Source organism: Struthio camelus, chromosome 4 (genome assembly GCF_040807025.1).
Source record: "Struthio camelus isolate bStrCam1 chromosome 4, bStrCam1.hap1, whole genome shotgun sequence".
In the NCBI taxonomy this organism is placed as follows: Eukaryota; Metazoa; Chordata; class Aves; order Struthioniformes; family Struthionidae; genus Struthio; species Struthio camelus.
The window spans coordinates 69,807,361-69,825,094 of record NC_090945.1 but is presented as its reverse complement, the minus strand read 5'-3'; the positions used below and the strand labels follow the sequence as shown (position 1 = coordinate 69,825,094).

General features: G+C 42.6%; 1 protein-coding gene across 1 annotated transcript; it reads left to right on the top strand.

The window, feature by feature from the left end:
• Positions 1-233: 233 nt before the first annotated feature.
• LAP3 (leucine aminopeptidase 3) lies at positions 234-17,071 on the top strand. Its single transcript, XM_068943315.1, has 13 exons — positions 234-416; positions 857-972; positions 1,323-1,377; positions 3,202-3,307; positions 4,694-4,853; positions 8,130-8,294; positions 9,258-9,416; positions 10,324-10,448; positions 11,854-11,942; positions 13,307-13,409; positions 15,544-15,623; positions 16,325-16,437; positions 16,548-17,071. Exons 1-13 carry the CDS (start codon positions 249-251, stop codon positions 16,744-16,746), a joined length of 1,638 nt encoding a protein of 545 aa, XP_068799416.1. The 5' UTR covers positions 234-248; the 3' UTR covers positions 16,747-17,071.
• Positions 17,072-17,734: the final 663 nt, after the last annotated feature.

The window sequence follows — 17,734 nt, the reverse complement described above, 5'->3', positions numbered from 1 at the left end:
GGCGACGCCCGCCCTGCCCGGCCAGTGAGCAAAGCTGGGGCCCCGCCTGCCTGCCGTCGCCTCTTCACCTTGCAGCCTGCAGTGCGCACGCAGCCTGTGCAGTCTGCGCACCGGCCTTGCTCTTCCAAAGCCTGCGGCGCGCGCCTGGCCGCCGTTTCCTCCTCGGCAGTTCCCGAGGACGCTAACGCAGGGGGCCGCCGCGGCCCCCGCCCCTTTCCCCTCCCCTCCGCCGCCCCGGTCGCCGCCTGATGAGGCGAGCGGCGCCCGGCCCGCCCGCCGCCGGCGCGCCCGCCATGCTGCTGCTGCTGCGGCTGCTGCCGCCGCCGGCGCGCCGCCTCCTGGCCCTGCCGCCGGCCTGCAGCTGCGCGGCGCCGCGGCCCCCGGCGCGGGGCTGCAGCCGCCGGGCGGGCGGGCAGGTAGGTAGGTAGGTGAGCGGGGCGCGCCGCCCTCCGCTCCGCTGCCCTCTCTCCGCCCGCCGGAGCCGGCGCGCCCCGGGGAGCAGCGGCCTGGGCGGCGCGGCGGCGGCGGCCCGCGGGGCTGCCCGCGCCCTGGGTGCCGAGCTGGGGCCGGGAGGGCCGCGCCCCCGCCGTGCCCCTGCCTGAATTCAGAGCCGCCCTGGGGGCCAGAGTCTCCTTTCTTTTTCGCACTTTTGTCCCGGTTTACCAAAGCGCGACCGCGTGTTTCACGGGCCTGGTGCGCCCGTGGACTTGAGTACATAAACCGACTCCAGTAGATGCGGGTTAAACGTTGCGTGCTTGCTGCTCCAGTAGATGCGGGTTAAACGTTGCGTGCTTGCTGCCTTTCGGGTCGGTCTCTAAACTTTGTGTTATTTGCGTTAACGAGTATCCTTTTCCAGGGCCTTGTTCTGGGAATCTACTCGAGTGAAAAGGATGAAGGTGCTCCTCAGCTCACGAGTGCAGGAGATGCTTTTGATAGACTCGTGTCTGGAAAGCTGAGAGAACTTCTGTCGCTGTAAGTGCTTCACAAGTTTCTGAAGTGCACTGAAGTACCCATAACTGTCATTTATAGCATGAGGCTGTCTCTTTGCTTATTGTTAGCCTCTGTAGTCATACTGCTTTTAAGGCTGATATTTGCATCTACCAGGCCAAGCAGTTTAGAGGGGAACCCCCGTGAAAAGCCTAGCACAGAGGCAATAGATGCAAAATGCTTCTGGAGAGTGTCCTTTCCTGTGAATCAGCACTGAGCCAAGTGTCCCAGTACAGTGTAAAGGAGCGCTGGGTGGTTGTGGAATGAACTTCTTGCCATAAGACTTATTCCTGTAAGGACTTAACATTTGTTGAAAGAACCTTTTTGTGTTCTAGATGTGGGCCACCTTTGAAGAAAGGCAAAACACGTATATTCCATGGTTTGCATCAGGTATGAACGCTGGATTTTTATGTGCCTATTTGTTAATGTCTGAGATTTGCCATTACATCTTGTTTTAAGCTGAGTTCAGGGTTCTGCTAGTATCAGTGAGACAGCTCTGCCCTTTCTGCCTCTCACCTCCAACAAAAGATGTGGTTTGTACTGAAAACTTTCCCCTGTTCTGTGGTCACCGTGTTTGCATGGTCTTTTGTGCAGTTGTGTGCTCTCTTCACTGCGCTGCAAGTTGAGAGATGTAAACAAGTCCTGCTCCGAAGGTGCTGTACTCTCAGCAGGGCTTACTGAATTAGCTAAAGCACAGCAGTTTTGGATCAGGCACGTAACGTATCCTCCATCTCTAGGAGGAGCAAGTGTGTGTATGAGTGTGGATCTCTGCAAAGACCTTGCAGACATGGCAGTTTTAACACAAGGTAATGGCCAGTTCCATTATAGACTGATAGACATCAGAGGCTTTAAAGCCTTACTGTTTTTAATGTTTTAAAATTTTGAAGACAAAAACAAGAGGTGCAGCTGTTATTCAAGCAGGACTCTAGTCTGCACAAACATGATAATCACAAGGGTATGTGATGGGACTCACATGCTTAAAGCGAGGCTTTTGCTGCCATGTGAGGACGCCTAGCACATCTAATGGATCTGCAGGAGGTGCCAAGTTGTAAGACTTGCGCCTTTTTGGAGTGCTGCTCGAGGCCATCCTACGACATCTAATGTGACAGTAGTAGTCCTTGTATAGATAACTACGTCTTACGTTGGTTCCATTTAAATGATTTTAAATAAATCAGTTTGTAGTGGTTATTGTCCACCTTGTATAAATTCCTATACAGAGACCCCGGACAGGTGATGCTGGACTCAGTAAAAAGGCTCTCATGAATTTCATGGGAGTCCACTGAAGGTCCTGTTATCCCAGTTCTGCATAAAGGATGGCCTCTGAAGTGAGTAGCAAATTTTTGCAAGAGAAGGCAGCGGAGTTTGGCCTTATGCACTCTTCCAAGGGTATAAAACAATGATAACCAAAAAGGATAACTTGAATCATTGGTCTTCTGAAAAGCTTGTCCTAGTTGCAGCATCTTGTGCTATGGGGTGGCAGTTTGAAAGCTGATTATTAGAAACTGGAAGAGCAGCTGTTTGTGATGGAAGTGTAAGGGAAAGCCTAAGATTAACTTCATTTTTCTTCAGAGTAAGGGGAAATCTATTTGCATACATAATCTTTAGGATGGTTTTACACAAATATGACTTCATTCTTAAAAGGCTTCTTTCATCTTTGTCATTTCTTCCATTTTACCTTCTACTTCAGCTTTTAAGGCAAGCATTTAGTCTTTTGTGCCACGCTGCCTTGCCGCGTTGCGGAGCTGGGTATGTCTGTCCAGCTTTGGTTTGGTACCCAGCTAACAGCTAGCACAGCCCTGAGCTGAGCTAATAGACTCAGCGTTCGAGGTGAATTTATTATGTTGAACATAGCACTGTCTTAAAGTGGTTGTGCTTTCCCAGCTCAGAAAGCCTCTGTTCTGCAGCAGGAGTTGGGTCTGCTTTCAAAGGACTCTTAGTTCAAGTTTGCTATGTGTTGAGCGTAAAGACCTGTCAGCTGCAGTGCAAACAATTAACTGGACAACAGAACAACTGTTTGTATGCCTGTGGCAAATGACTGAGAATGCAAGAGAGCAGCACTGTACTGGCACTCTTACGTAGAAACATGCTTTACGTGGAGAGTACGGCATTTAATGCTGTATTTGGTTTGATTTGAAAAGTAAGATCTCATAGCACTGTCTGCTGCAGCTGTAACAGTGAGAAAAGTGAATGCATTTGTGTGTTGGCTTTGTATAGGACTTTCCAAGTGTGGTTGTAGTTGGCTTGGGCAAGAAGAATGCTGGAGTAAATGACCAAGAAAACTGGAATGAAGACAAAGAAAACATTCGTGCAGCTGTTGCAGGTTAACCTCTTTTTTTCTTTTTTAATTTAATATTTTGTCTGTGAAACTTGTCAGGATGCAGCATGTTCCATTTTTGACGAGCAAGTCTAGCTATGCTTTTGTTTTGAAGTGCAAGAGTTTCTGCCTTGTTTGGGAAATCCACTCACTTGTCGTTGACATTCACAAAGCTTTTCCTTAGTGAGGATGGAGTTATAGGGCAGCTGTTTTGCAAGAATGCATCCTTCGTTGAAATCTGTTCTTTATAATTGTGAAGACACCAGGCCAAATGTAAATCAATCTGCTCAGGTAATTCCAGTTATTTATATCCTAATAGCTTTCTTAAACAGTGTGATACTGAAAAAGGCACTACTGTTTTGAAGCTTGAGAGCGTCACTGAAATTGATTCAGTTTATGCTCACACTGTGCTCAAGTATGCACATATATTTGCTTTTGCTACTCTAGTTTGTAAATGAGATGTTTGTGTTACAAACTGTGATATCTTTCACAATGTCAGTAATGTAAGATTCCTTACATTAGGAATCCTGTAGGCACAGGAAGCCTCTTCTTTCTCTTGTGTTACTGAAATTGTCATACATGTGCACTAAGACGTAACTGTGAGGTGCTCTATAATTTGATAAGTACTTTCAGGAATTTCAGTTTGCAGATACCAGATAAACCCATCTTACTCTCCTTATAAGCAAATCAATTATTTGTAATAATTTGCTCCCTGGAGGTTCTCTATCTTAATCAAGGATGAGTGCTATATCATGTCTAAGTCTGTATAAACCAACAATAAAATGAGTCCTTGCCATAGAATTTATAATCTGAGACGGGAGGTCAGTCACACACATGAAAGCAGTGTGTTCAAACTGCTAGCCCCTATTGTCTCACCGTTTGCCAACCCACTGTTAAATTCTTTGGGTGCAAAATATTAATATTGCTTACAGTTTATAAAAGCATGTATAATATAATTTGGAAGAAAAGATGGGAAGGAAACTATATTGCAGCAAATTTCTGATACCTGTAAATACTCATAACCCACAGTGCTCCACAATGGTAGTTTTTCTTTGATGTGGGGTGATCTTAGGGAATCGTGACAACTGTGGACCTTTGTATTCCTGCTAACTGACTGAATCATTAACATTTATCAAGTTTGCTTTTGTTTTTGGGGGGCCTGGGGGGTCAAAATTTGTCAGTATATGGTCATTAGCAGTTTTAATTGTTCTGCTGCATGATCTTTTTAGTTGTTTACTTGTAAATCCAGATACCGTGAGGAAAAACTAGTTTTTTGGGTTTTTTTAATTATTCCTCTGAATGTTACGTTGATCACCTCAGGCACCTGTTTTGCTGTTCTGTGCAATACTTGCTCTACGCAGTAGCCTGTTAGTACTTTGCTGTATTTTCCAGTTGGATGTAGACAGATCCAAGATCTGGAGATCCCTCGTGTTGAAGTGGACCCATGTGGAGATGCTCAGGCAGCTGCAGAAGGTGCTGTCCTCGGATTGCATGAGTACAATGAGCTGAAGCAGAAAAAGAAACCTGTAGTTACTCCTCAGCTTCATGGAAGGTGATGGCAAAAGGAAAGCTTATCCGTTTGTTTATTTGTAAAACTGTGTATGTGTTTGTGCGTGAGACAGACAAGAGATACTGAAAGAACAGGAGTAGCAGCAATCTCTCTCTTTCAACTTCTACTGCTTCTTTGACTATCCTGAAATGTTTTACGCTTCAGGTTTACGATGTTTGCTCCATATACCTTGTTAGTGTGCCATGTTCTCAGGGTAAGGGTAAATAAATGATGCCTTCTAGAACAGAAGGCCCAAGATTCACTTGTTATAGTTCAATTTACAGTGTGTAATGCAAGAAGAGAAGCTTGGGTGCTTCTGTCCTCTAAGTAAACATCACTGTTACTCAAGAGCTGAAAGTAATATCAGAGCTCTTGGTTCCAGAACAAAGTTGTATTAACCCCCTTTTACTGCATCTTCTATCGTGCAGAGCACAGCCATTTCCCATATGTGCTTTGTACAGGAACAAGTCCTTCCTTATGAGGAAGTCAGTCCAAGAAATAAAATAAAAACTTCTCAATTTAAGCGTGTCCTCAGTTGCTATGTGCAACTCTTTTTTTTCCCCATTTCCTAACAGCAGTTAATTTGGGAGCTGATCACCTTTTGACTAAATAAACATTTTCTCAGGACATAGCTAGTCCTATGACCTACGCAGTGGAAGTAATTTTGATGTGTAATAATTTGGGTTTGAAAGGACTTCTGGAGGTCATCTCATCGAGCTCCAGCTTGGATTAGAGCTAACTTCAAAGCTACATGCAACTTCAAAGCTCGATCAGGTTGATCAAGGCCTTGTCTAATGCAGTTTTGAATATTTCCAAAGATGGAAACTCCACAGCCTTGCTGGGCAATCTGTTCTAGTGCTTAACTACTCTCATGGAGAACTTTTTTTTTTCATTATGTCCTGTTGGAGTTTCCCTTGTTGCAACTGGAGACCTCTTACCTTTTCGCTGTGCAGCTCTGAGATGAGTCTGTTCTCATCTTCTCCGTAACATCCATTTACGGTTAAGGGACAGAACTGCGTTTTAAGCCTTAGGGGAAGACTACAATCAGATCCCTCTTAACCTTTTCTTATCCAGGTGAAATAAACCCAATTCTCTTGAGCTCTCCTCTGTGCCACGTGCTCTAGCTCCCTACCTGTCCTAGGGGCGCTTCTCTGGGCTCTCTCCAGTTTATCAGGATCTCTTTTGTACTGGGGAACCCAAAACTAGACAAAATTGTAGTGAGATGCAACAAATACCAAAGAGAGGGAAACAATTATTTCCCTTAATGTGCTGGCTGTGCTCTAATGCAACCCAGTACTTGGTTAGTCTTCACCACTGCAGTAGCGCACTGCTTACTCACATTCAACTGGTTATCCACCAGGATCGCCTTTTCTGCAAAGTTGCTTTCTTGCTAGTCAGTACCCAGCCTAACCGCTCCATAGGATTATTCTGCCCCAGGTACAGGACTTTGCATCAGTCTTTGTTGAACTTCATGGAGTTTTCCTTGGCCCATTCCTCTAACTTGTCAAGGTTTCCACGAACGGTGGCCCTGCCTTCCAGTGTTTCAGCTGCTCCCCACACTGTGCTAGTGTCCGTGAACTTGCTGAGGGTGCATTTGATTGTCCAGGTTGCTGATGAAGGTGTTGGACAGTTTCAGCTCTGCTATCAGCCCCTGGGGAACACCATGCATAATCATCTGACAGTTAGACTTTCAATTGTAGTCTGCTATCATCTGATAACTCCACAGTTCTTCCAGTTTTTCACTCATTTTATCATCTGTCTTATTAGTCTGTATTTTCTCAATTTGTCTGGAGAATTCTACGTGAGATTATATGGAAAGCCTTGCTAAAGCCAAGGTAAATGACATCCATGGCTGTCCTCTGTGCTAGCTACCTCATTGTATGAGGCAATCAGAATGGTCAGGTATGGCTTGCCTTGGTTAATCTATGCTAACTGTTCCCAGTGACTTTCTTGTCTTTTGGGGGCCCGGAAACGGCTTCCAAAGATGAATTTCTCCATAATCTTTCTCGGGACTGAGTTTAGGATGACTGGCTTGTACTTCCCCTTACCTTCCTCCTTGCTCTTCTTGAAGATGGTTATAACAGTTGCCTTTTCCAGTCATCGGGGACCTCCTGCAGTTAAAACGACCTTTCAAACAGATAGAGAGCAGCCTTGCAATGACATCAGCCACCTCCCTTGGCACCATCAGATATATCCTGCGTAATCCCATGCACTTGTGTATGTCCAGTTTGCTTAGGTAGTCCTAAATCATTCTCCCCCTGTTGTCTTCCCCAAACTCTGTTACTAAGCTTACGGAACTGGGGGACCTGGAAGCAGACCTTACTAAGAAGACTTAGGCAAAGCAAGCATTGAGACCCTCAGCCTTTTCTGTGTCCTTTATGGCTAGGTTTCCCACCCCCATTTAGCAATGGGAAAGCATTATCCCTGATTTTCCTTTTGGTGCTGATGTTCCTGTGGAAGGCATGAAGAGGCCTTCAACTTTCCTTGCCAGTTTCAGCACAAGCTGAGATTTGGCTTTCCTAATTCTATCCCTGCATACCCAGACAAAGTTTCTATGTTCCTCCTGGCTTCCCTCTTCACTATGTTGCTCTTTTACAAAGTGGAATCCAGATTAATTCCCCGCTTTGTGAAATCTTTTAAGGCAAATAACAAGTTTTTTGGTTCCATCGGAATAAAATGGGAGGTTTTCTACTGGTAGTATTGCAAAGGAGTCAGAGGCATCCCCGTTTCCTATGCAGGCAGCTTTATGAATGTTTCTCTGCCTTTTGTTAGGAAAACATCTTGAATGCACTGTGAATTGAGATCTGAATCCACTCACATCACACAATCATATTTCAGCAAAGTGGAAAACAGAATTGGAGGCTTTACACAGTAAATAAGAATTGTCAAGGCTGTTATAATTAATGCGATTACAAATTTTGGAAGGGATATTAAACCTTGTGCTTAAGGATTTAAGCCAATCTCTAACTAGTAAGGATTACAGCAAGATGTAATGTATTAGACAGATAATTTCACATCTGTCTACTCCAGGATTTTTTTAAGCTTCCTCTGAAGCTTTTGGCACCAGCTAGGATCTGAGATGAAATACTGGACTAGACAGACTTTGGATCTCATCCAACACACAATTCTTAAATTCCTTGTAGTAGGGGGTAATATGACATTCCTAGTTGCCCTCAATTAATGATGTTACATTTTCAAACTGGAGAGAACAGATGAATGCTGACAGTATCTTACTTTTGCAAATGTTTATGGTGATGATTATTATGTGGTGGTGTTTAGTGCTGAAGGTGAAGCCTGGCAAAAAGGCGTTATCTACGCTGAGGGTCAAAACCTCGCTCGGTACCTTATGGAGGCTCCAGCTAATTTTATAACGCCCATCAAGTTTGCGGAGTGTATTGAACAGAAGCTAAGAACTTTCAGCAGCAATGTGAAGGTCCATATAAGGTAAACTCCACTAAAATGATTCCTCTATAGGATAAGATACCATATGTTAGAAATTATTCAAATCTGCAGCATGTTCTCATTTTCACTCTGCCATTTCAAATGACAGAAGCAGGGGGAGTGTTTGGCAGAAAAGGTATGAGGGAGCGCATTGATTATCCTCTCTTGAGGGTGAGGGGAGCTTTGAGTTAGCAGCATAAGCAAGATGCTGTGACCCAGTAAAATTATTAATCACTTAATTGACACAAGTGCTGTGAAAGAGGAAGCTTGGTGAGGAATCAGTGAACAAACTGCAAACGTTAGATACCTTTTCTCTAATAGCTTTTGTTTTCTTCTGTTCCCAAGTGGAGTGGTTTTTATACAAACCTCTTTTTGTTTGGAGGTAGTAACTAAGCAACTGCTATTTATGATTATTACTGGGCTCTTTAACTTTCTAAAACGTCAAGATAGAATCATGAACGCTCTTGCAACTGAATTTGAGCAGCTAATGGTTCTTGATTCTGAATTTCTAGTTACTGCCCTTCAGTGGAAATGGGCTAACTGGCTGTGCAGGTGATTCTAGGCCGTTTTGATGAAAAGTGTAAGATACACAGAAATTGGCTTTGTATCTTGTTATTCATTTTGACAATAGAAAACTAAACTGTAGCCTGCTGCAATAGTATTACTCCATATACCTTCAAAGACTTTGCTTGCCCGTTAGGCAATAGGCTTAATGTTTTTGGTGCAGAAAGTATAGCATAATGGTTAATAAATAAATAAATAACCCCCCCAAGCAGCAACTTTGAGGCAGTATTTTTCTGTTTTACAAAGAAGTAATAATTGGTGGGATTTAAGTGACAGGTGGCAAAATAATTTAGAAAAAACAGATTTATGTATAACATTGTCTGTAATCCTTCAAGAACTGTAATCTTTAAGAAATACTAATTTGGTCATTCAGTTATTTAAAAATAAATGTTTTTATTTCAGACCAGAGTCTTGGATAGCAACACAACAGATGGGAGCATTCCTGAGCGTAGCTAAGGGTTCAGCTGAACCGCCCATCTTTCTGGAGATTCACTATTTAGGTGCTGCTAATACAAATGACTCTCCACTGGTGTTCGTGGGAAAAGGAGTTACGTTTGACAGGTATGTCTGTTAATGTTTTAATGACTAAAGTGGGGGGGAACTATGGTCCAGTTGCTAAGGGATGGAGCTTAGATGGACTAGGTTGGAACTCAGCCAAGAGACGTGTGCTTTTAACTGTAATCCCATTAAACACAGGAAATAAAGCCTTGCTTTTGCCTTTCTGCTATTCACGTTCAACAGGGAGATGCTTTTTCTTTGCTCAGCACATATTTCAATGTCATTCCAGTGAACTATATAGTAGATTGTGCTGCCTTCCCTGGGGATAACACAAGCTTGACTGACTGGACAAAGTAGAATCGGTATGCCCTTGGCTTGTAAGGGGGAAATGGAAATACAGGGGAAAACAGACAAAAGAGCTTACTGGGTTTTTTTGTTGTGTTTTTCTTCTTTGGCCAGAGCAAACCTCATGGTGAAGAATTTAAATGTTTAGAATTGCAGTCTGTCACTGGACATCTGGATTATGCTTAGGCAAAGTGAAAATAGTTCATTCTTTGCAGCAGTTCCTTATACCTTCTTTTCATTCCACATATATAACTACTGAGGAATTTATCAGTCTTCTCCCCTTCTATGTGCTGATTTACAGTCTACTACTTTGTTCTTCTTTTGTGCTCTTCTGATATTATGATGACCATTGGGGAAAAAAAAAAAACTGTTTATTTTGTTAGCGTATTGCAAATTATCTGGATGTCTTATGGTGTCCTAATTATGAGGAGATTACTCGGGGACGTACCTGAAATGAAAACCTAGATATGTTGCTTTTTAGTATGCTTACTAGGGTGTTGCAAGAGTATCTGAAAACACTGACTCTAGCATTTGGTGCTAAAAACATAAGAATAGAAAGAATACTATCAAGGTATGGAATGTCTGACTCCTAGATGTTGAGTGATATTTGTTCTGCTTGTTCCAGTGGTGGCATTTCACTGAAGCCTTCATCGGGTATGGATGCAATGAGAGCAGACATGGGAGGGGCAGCAACTGTGTGTTCAGCCATTGTGACAGCAGCAGCCTTAAATCTACCTCTTAACATAATTGGTAGGTGTGTGTGTGTGTGTGTGAGAGAATCAGAACATTTTAAGTTGACAGTACTTCTTTTAGACAAAGTAATTTCCTAATATCAGTAGTGGTAACTATCTTACAGAAACATCATGCACTCTTGCAGAGCTACTTGTCTCGCTCCCTTACTCAACCTCTCTTCCATTTGTACTTGATTATCAAAAATTACTGGCTTTGCTTCAGTAAAACATTGCAAGACTGAATTAAAATTTTGAGGGCATGATTCTTAGATTGCAGGAGACTCACAGTTATTTAGAAACTCACTTTCAACAAGTTTTGCAGGAGTCCTGGTCCTTCATTACAAGGAGGAACGCAGATATCTGTAAAAGCAATTGGAAATGAAAAGGAGTTAGCGGAGCTACTTCCATAAGTGCTTGCCCAGCTGAGCAGGAAGAAGGATCAGCTCGTTTCCTTAGGTGAATGTTGCAGCAGAAATTAAAGAAAACATTTGCTGAAATTATTTGAGCATGAGCAATGTTTTTATATTCCTGCAGAAATGTTGCACAGCTAGGACTAAATCAGTTCATGTAGGAACCATAGCAAAAGCAGTTACTGAGGACACACCATCCGCTCTATGATAAGTTTAAAAATATTTGAGAACCTCAACTTTAAGTAAACTATTATTTTAGTGGGTCTTTTATGCTTCCACCAGTAGAGGGCAGTGAAACATACACAGCCTCAGGAGATTCCTCACTTGAAAGCGAGTGCTGCAAGTACTAAGTAGAAATTAGCGCAGCGAAAGTCTGTGTATGTAATTCCACTGGAAACTAGTGGTCCACACTTCTCTTGCTGCTTATGCTTTGTCTGGAACATAGGAGCAGGGCTTCCCTGGGAACGGCGGGCCCTCATTTATCCCATTCATAGCTGGAGTTTTGACATTGACTCCGCCAGCTGTTTTGCTCTTCGTGTTGTTAGAGCTTAATGGCAATTCTTGGACTTCTCTTGACGTTACATAATGTTTATTTCCAATGCGAAGAACTTGAATGGCTCAGAGAGGTAATGTCAGAAGTTTTGAATTTCAGTAAGAAATAAATACTTTTACATGTGACCAATTATCCATGTATGGAAGATGTATGAATATGTTGACAGAAGCCTCGGTAAGTTTTAAAGTGCCTCTGATCTCACTTTCAGAGGCATAAATTAAAAGTAAATCCTAGTGTTAAAATGGTGTAGATGAGAGAATGTAGTAGTGCAACATGCAGGGAAACTTCACTGAGAACTGGACCATGTCTTTCAGTAACCAGGAGAATTCAGGTATTGAGCACAAAATAAAGATGAGAATACTACTACTTTTTTTAAGATTTTTTTTTTCTCAGGTGTTTTTCTATATCTTTTCTGAGTGATAAACTAGTAATACACTTAATATTTTCTTTTTCTCTCTGAGGTTTGGCACCCCTCTGTGAAAATATGCCCAGTGGTAAGGCAAACAAGCCTGGGGATGTCGTTAGAGCCAAGAATGGAAAAACAATACAGGTATGCTTGCGAAACTTGGATTTTGAGTGTTTTTAGTGAATTGGTGTTTTTTGTCAGTCAAGTTATATGACTGCAGTCTGAGTATATGTCTGCAAAGAGCATTTAAAGAGCTGTCCAGTGCAAATGTACTGTTCTAATAAATGTTAAGAAGCATGTTATTAATTAGAAATTGCTATCACAGGATTCTTTCAAATATAAATACACATTTAAGAGAATAGATGTATTACAGATTACTAGGAAAAGCTAGAAAGTGTGGTCACTTACTGAACATGCTAGAATATCTTGTGTCAGCACAAGAGGTTGCCTTAATGCTTATAAATATAGATTCTCAGTCAGAATGAATAGTATTTTAATTGCTTCCCGTAGACCTTTCAGGATACTTACCTGCTATCTGGAGTAAGAGTATTAGCCTTCTGCTGACATAACCAAGGTCTTTTCTCCTTGAGTAGAGCAGCTGGCAAGGTACTCTGAGTCATAGGGTCTGTCTGTTCATAAGTAGTTTGCCAAATCAGTGCCCCAAATGCATATTTTATTTAATCCAAATCATACTGTAATAATTCAATAAATTAAATGGTAGCAAAAGCCATCGTGCTGAGGACTGCTAATTTTTGGCAGAAATATATGGCTCAGTCTCTCTGGATTTCTGTGATTCTGCCATCTTTGACCTGCTGAACCTTTCAGTTCCTTGAAGTTCTTCCCCCTGATGCTGAGTTCAGCAGCCCTGGGCACTGAAGGAAATCACTGAGTATATATTTCCCCCACCAAAGAGAAATATATAAGAAAGTGCTAGTGACTCAGAGAACACTGTGCAATTAATCTTTGCAGAATTCATTATAAATTACCTCTAAAAGGAGAAAGGTCCAAAGGGGCTATTGATTTTTAGAGCAAGAAGATCCAAAGAAAAAGCAGCTGAACAAGGAACTGTTTGCAGACATGCACCTGTGCTGCAGTTTCCATTGGCCAGACTCCTCTGTGCTTGCTGCGAAGCAGCCCCTGGGCTTCCCAGCGGCTTTGCTGGGTATGGTAACCAGCCCCCTGCTCTGCAGTGGGGCACCTCTCCAGCCCCTGAGCTCTTTGGAGAAGCAAGCAGCACAGAGGCCCAGCGTGCAGAGGAGGCTGCGGTGCGGAAAGATAACTCAGCTTCAGCTGCAAGTATGCTTTTCAGATTATGAACATAAGTGTTCATCGGATGCTTTCTTTTTCTTTTTTAGTTTAATTTGGGTAAACTTTCATCGCTGTGAGTTCGTAGGGCCTATGACAGAGCAGTCACAAGCTAATAGCTATTTAAGAGAATATGTAAGAAATGAGTTAAAGGAGTGTTTTCAGTAATCTGTTTTTATTGTTTTTTAATTTTGTACCTGAAGGTTGATAACACAGATGCAGAAGGAAGACTGCTGTTAGCTGATGCTCTCTGTTATGCCCATAATTTTAATGCAAGGGCTATTGTGAATGCTGCAACATTAACAGGTAACCAATGTCCCTTCCCCGCTTCATTTTGCAAGTTCTTTGTTAGTCTCACTGACTGTGGATTAACGGTACTGTGTATACAAAGCCAGCCTGAGTTCAAAATCAACGGAAATGCTTTTACGAGGTGTAGGACAAAAACTAGCACAGTTTGTGCTAGTTATGCTGTTCTGGAAACAGCTGCAGCATGTTTCCAGAACTGTGAGTATTGGGGAGCGTGGCACAGGCTGCGTGAAGCAGACGGATTTGGGCCTGGCCTAGCTGAGCTGGAACTAAGCCCAGCAAAACCTAAGGAGACTTGGATGTTTCTGCGCAGTGTTCCCCAGCAGAACAGTTACTAGTTGATCCCACGCAATTATGTCACGTGATATCTGAGCTAAGTCCTCCCAAGTCCCAGGGCAGTGTGGAGCAGAGATCCTGGCATGGTTCTGGAAGAATGCTTCCAGGTCCATGTGGCACCGAACAGCTTCTTCCTGAACAGCCTGTTGAGTGCCTGAGCTCTGACCTACGCAGTTCTTCCCTCAGCTGGGCTATCTCAGGTCTCCTTTATTCTAGATAACAGACATAATATCATTATCATTCTCCCAGGAATACATTTGACTGAACTCTCTTATGTGCTGTTTGCATACTTTGTGGCTTAATAAAACTTGTTTTAATTGTTTCATCTCTACAGCTATATCTGAGTAAGGTTGTAACCTTATACAACTTATATAAAAGTTGTATATTATATATAGATATATTCTATATTAAATTAAATACTACTGCTTTAAATTATGTTCCATTAGTTTTGCCAGTTGAAATGCTGTGCAAATTTGTATAGCCAGAAAGGAAGCTGACTTCAAGATGGTTGACTTGTGTGAAGATATTTCCACATAAGGTGCATGATTGTTCACAGGAGGAGGAGATTGGTGTCACTACAGATTACTCTGTCTGGGATGCTTGGGCACCAAGCAGATGAGAGCGCAGCTCCTGCAGATATTTGGTCTTCATGTATCATTTTGCGAATGTACTTGTTTTGTTTTGTTTTTTCTCCACAAATCTCACAAAAGATTGGGTGCCCTCAATAGGGTCAGCATTAGAGAAGCAGTTCTGTCGCATCAACAAGTATATATATATATGTATATATGTATATGTATGTATGTGTGTGTGTGTGTGTGTGTATATATATGTGTATATATATATATAAAAACTGTGTGTAATCCCTCTGGTCTAGGCATGGCTTAGTATATTGATGTGGATTATTTCCATTTAAGGTAAATTCAGATATACTGTGCAATAATCTGTTAGTGAAATAAGTGTAAGGGAATGTGTATCTGTTGGAAAATTTCAGAGGTATGTGAATCGAAGAAAAGCTCACTCATTTATATTTACTATATGGAAACAATGACATTTGTATTTTTTGATAAGACACTTATTGTTGAATATATCGTACTAAAAATGCTGCTAGGAAACATCGAGCTGAAAATAGAATATTTAGTTTTGTACTTTGTCTGTCTGGCGTGGTCTCTTGAACTGGCCAGATAATACTACCGGTTAGAGGTCCGTTTTATGGTTAAGGCCTGTCTCAAGAAGAGTATAAAAATCAAGAGATCAGAGTATTTGTGTTCTGTGTTGAGTATATGTAGGCTTTCAGGTATGTCATCAGAGAGCTCATCACAGGAAGACCCAGGTGCAATATGAAGGTATTTGGAAGAGGTGCTAACAGCCACATAGCCATCTCTGGTGACAAAGAAAAAGGAATGTTTATCACAGGATCTAGACAGCATTTTCAGCTGCTGCTTGTCCCATCAGGGCTACTTGTAGTCATCTGCTACACTGTTAGTAGAGGAGAACTCTGACAGTTTGTAAAAGTCTTGTATTTTGTTACTAATGCCCTGCAGATTGTGGGGAGAAGGACATGATTATGTACACGGAGGCCCATACTTGCTACATATTCATTCACATAAAATATGAGATTTTTAATAGCATTTTTAAAATAAATGTAGGTGTGCTAAAACCTTTAATTTTGGGGGTAATTCAGAACTTACAGGTAATAAGAATTAAGACATTAAAAATACTGTGGGAGGTTAGGATGCAGAGGAATAGCTCAAGTCCACCTTTGTCTTCCTTGTATAACCTCGAAGGTGTGTTTCTTTAGGTGCCATGGATGTAGCATTAGGGTCTGCTGCAACTGGAGTGTTCACAAATTCATCTTGGCTTTGGACTCACCTTTATGAGGTAGGCCATCTGCATTACTATTGAATGATGATAATTCAGGAACACCGGTTATTATTGTAAAGTTAGGGCATTACTGAAAGCTTTATTTTATGCAAGTCCGAAAGGTATGCTATTAAATTTTCAAGTTGTGTAGGAATGTTCTTAGCTTCTGCATTTCTCAATTAAATGCAGCGCTATGACTGTTAATTACTGGTTCTTTATTTTGGTTTAGTATCATACAGCAGAAAGCATGCATCATTGTCTCAAGGATATGCATCCTGTGATGACATACTTTGTATGCATGTAAACTCTATTTTACTGACAGTAATTAGTTTTTGTTAGAAAGACAATTAGCCTTCCTTAACAATACCAAATGTGAAATTCAAAGAAGCCTTATGAATGGCTGAAGTGTGACTGCTAAAAGGAAGTCTCTGAAGGGAGAGATATGTGCAAATTTGCATTAGCAGGATAAAATAGTATTGCAAAAAATTAGCATTCTTTAGTGGTAGTCCAAAGGCAAAACCTAAAGAATCCGAAAAGTAAGACTGAGTGTTTTGTCTTGCAGTATATATTTCTAAATACCTCGTACTGGGCTCCAGATTTTTAGACAGACTGATCAAAGCTAAACAGAAATAAGCATGCACTATGATGGTGCTTGTAAGTGCAATTAAAAATAAAAAACACAGTGAATTTTGCTGAAACTGTGACTCTTTCTTTTTCAGGCCAGCATTTCGACAGGAGACAGAGTTTGGAGAATGCCCCTTTTTGAACATTACACGAAACAAGTAACAGACTGTCCCCTTGCAGATCTCAGCAACATTGGGAAGTACAGCAGGTAACCTGTCAAGATCTTGCATGTAGCCTTTTCTGTTCGTGCATTATCCCAGTGTCTGTGCTGTTGGTATTGCCTTAGAAACAACGCAGTTTTTACTTCCTTCCCCACAGAGCTGGAGGAGCGTGCACAGCTGCTGCATTCCTGAAAGAATTTGTGACTGCCTCTCACTGGGCTCATTTAGATATAGCTGGTGTGATGTCAAATAAAGATGAAGTGCCTTATCTTCGAAAAGGCATGGCAGGACGGCCTACGAGAACATTAGTAGAGTTTGCAGCTCGATTAAGTCAAGACAGTCAAAATACCAAATAAAATACTAATTCTGAAATCTTCCATTCTGCCTTAAAAAAAAAAAAAACCAAACCTTTTGATGTATTATTGATGAGTGAATGCCCAAGCGTATTTTCACTATAGCAATGAACTGCAAATACCTTTTATAAACCATTACTGGGTTAGAGCATCTCACACTTGAGTTTTCTCTTTCCATGTTAGGCAGTTTAAAATCAAGTATTTTATGTGAACTATTTGAGATATCTGATACCAAAAGCTGATCACTGAAAACATCTGAACTCCTAATTTATACATAAAGTAAGCATAATTATTGTAAAAATAAATAAATAAATTTTTGTGTGCATGAGCTTGTTTGAAAGGGGTTTTTTTTGACTTGAAGAATTAACAGTAGATGGATAGCAGAACTGTGCTGATTTGGGGTGAATCATTGGGGGGGGTCGGAGTACAGCACGGGAGGAGCTAAAAGGGCCCCTGGTGTGCGCTGAGGGAGGAAGGAGGCACGGTGCTGGGAGTCGAGAGGCGGCAAAGGCTGCGGCGGGCCTGGCGGCGGTCTCGGGGCGTCTTAAACGCGTGCTGAACGCCCTCTTTCACAAGAACACACGCAAACCCGGGGGGGGGGGGCGACCGGGACGCGCTTTCCACATTTTTCTGTCCTCCTGGTGCTGGCCCTCTCACCACTGTGAACCGGCTGGTTTCAGAGTAAGTAAAATATTTCCAAAACTTACGAAAATATCAAATGGGCTTAACCGATCAGGCTTTTCTGAGAATTCAGAGAAGGACGCAGGCGGGCAGCTTCCGTTTTTGGTGCCCCGCCCCGCTGCCTGAGGCGAGGCGCTTACCCGGGCCGGCAGGGGGGGCGCGGCCGGCCTGCTCCGCTCCCCGCGCCGCTGCGCCGGCTTTTAACGCCTCCCAGGGCAGGTGGCGGCCGCCGCGCAGCCGCGGACCCCAGGGCGGGGGGGGGGGGGGGGGGGGGGGGGTCCGGGGCCGCCCGCCCCGCCCCGCCCCGCCG

Coding starts and splice junctions, on each gene's coding strand:
- LAP3 (XM_068943315.1), top strand. CDS start 249: ATGAGGCGAGCGGCGCCCGGCCCGCCCGCCGCCGGCGCGCCCGCCATG. Junction 1,378..3,201: donor TATTCCATGGTTTGCATCAG/GTATGAACGCTG, acceptor GGCTTTGTATAG/GACTTTCCAAGTGTGGTTGT. Junction 9,417..10,323: donor AAAGGAGTTACGTTTGACAG/GTATGTCTGTTA, acceptor TGCTTGTTCCAG/TGGTGGCATTTCACTGAAGC.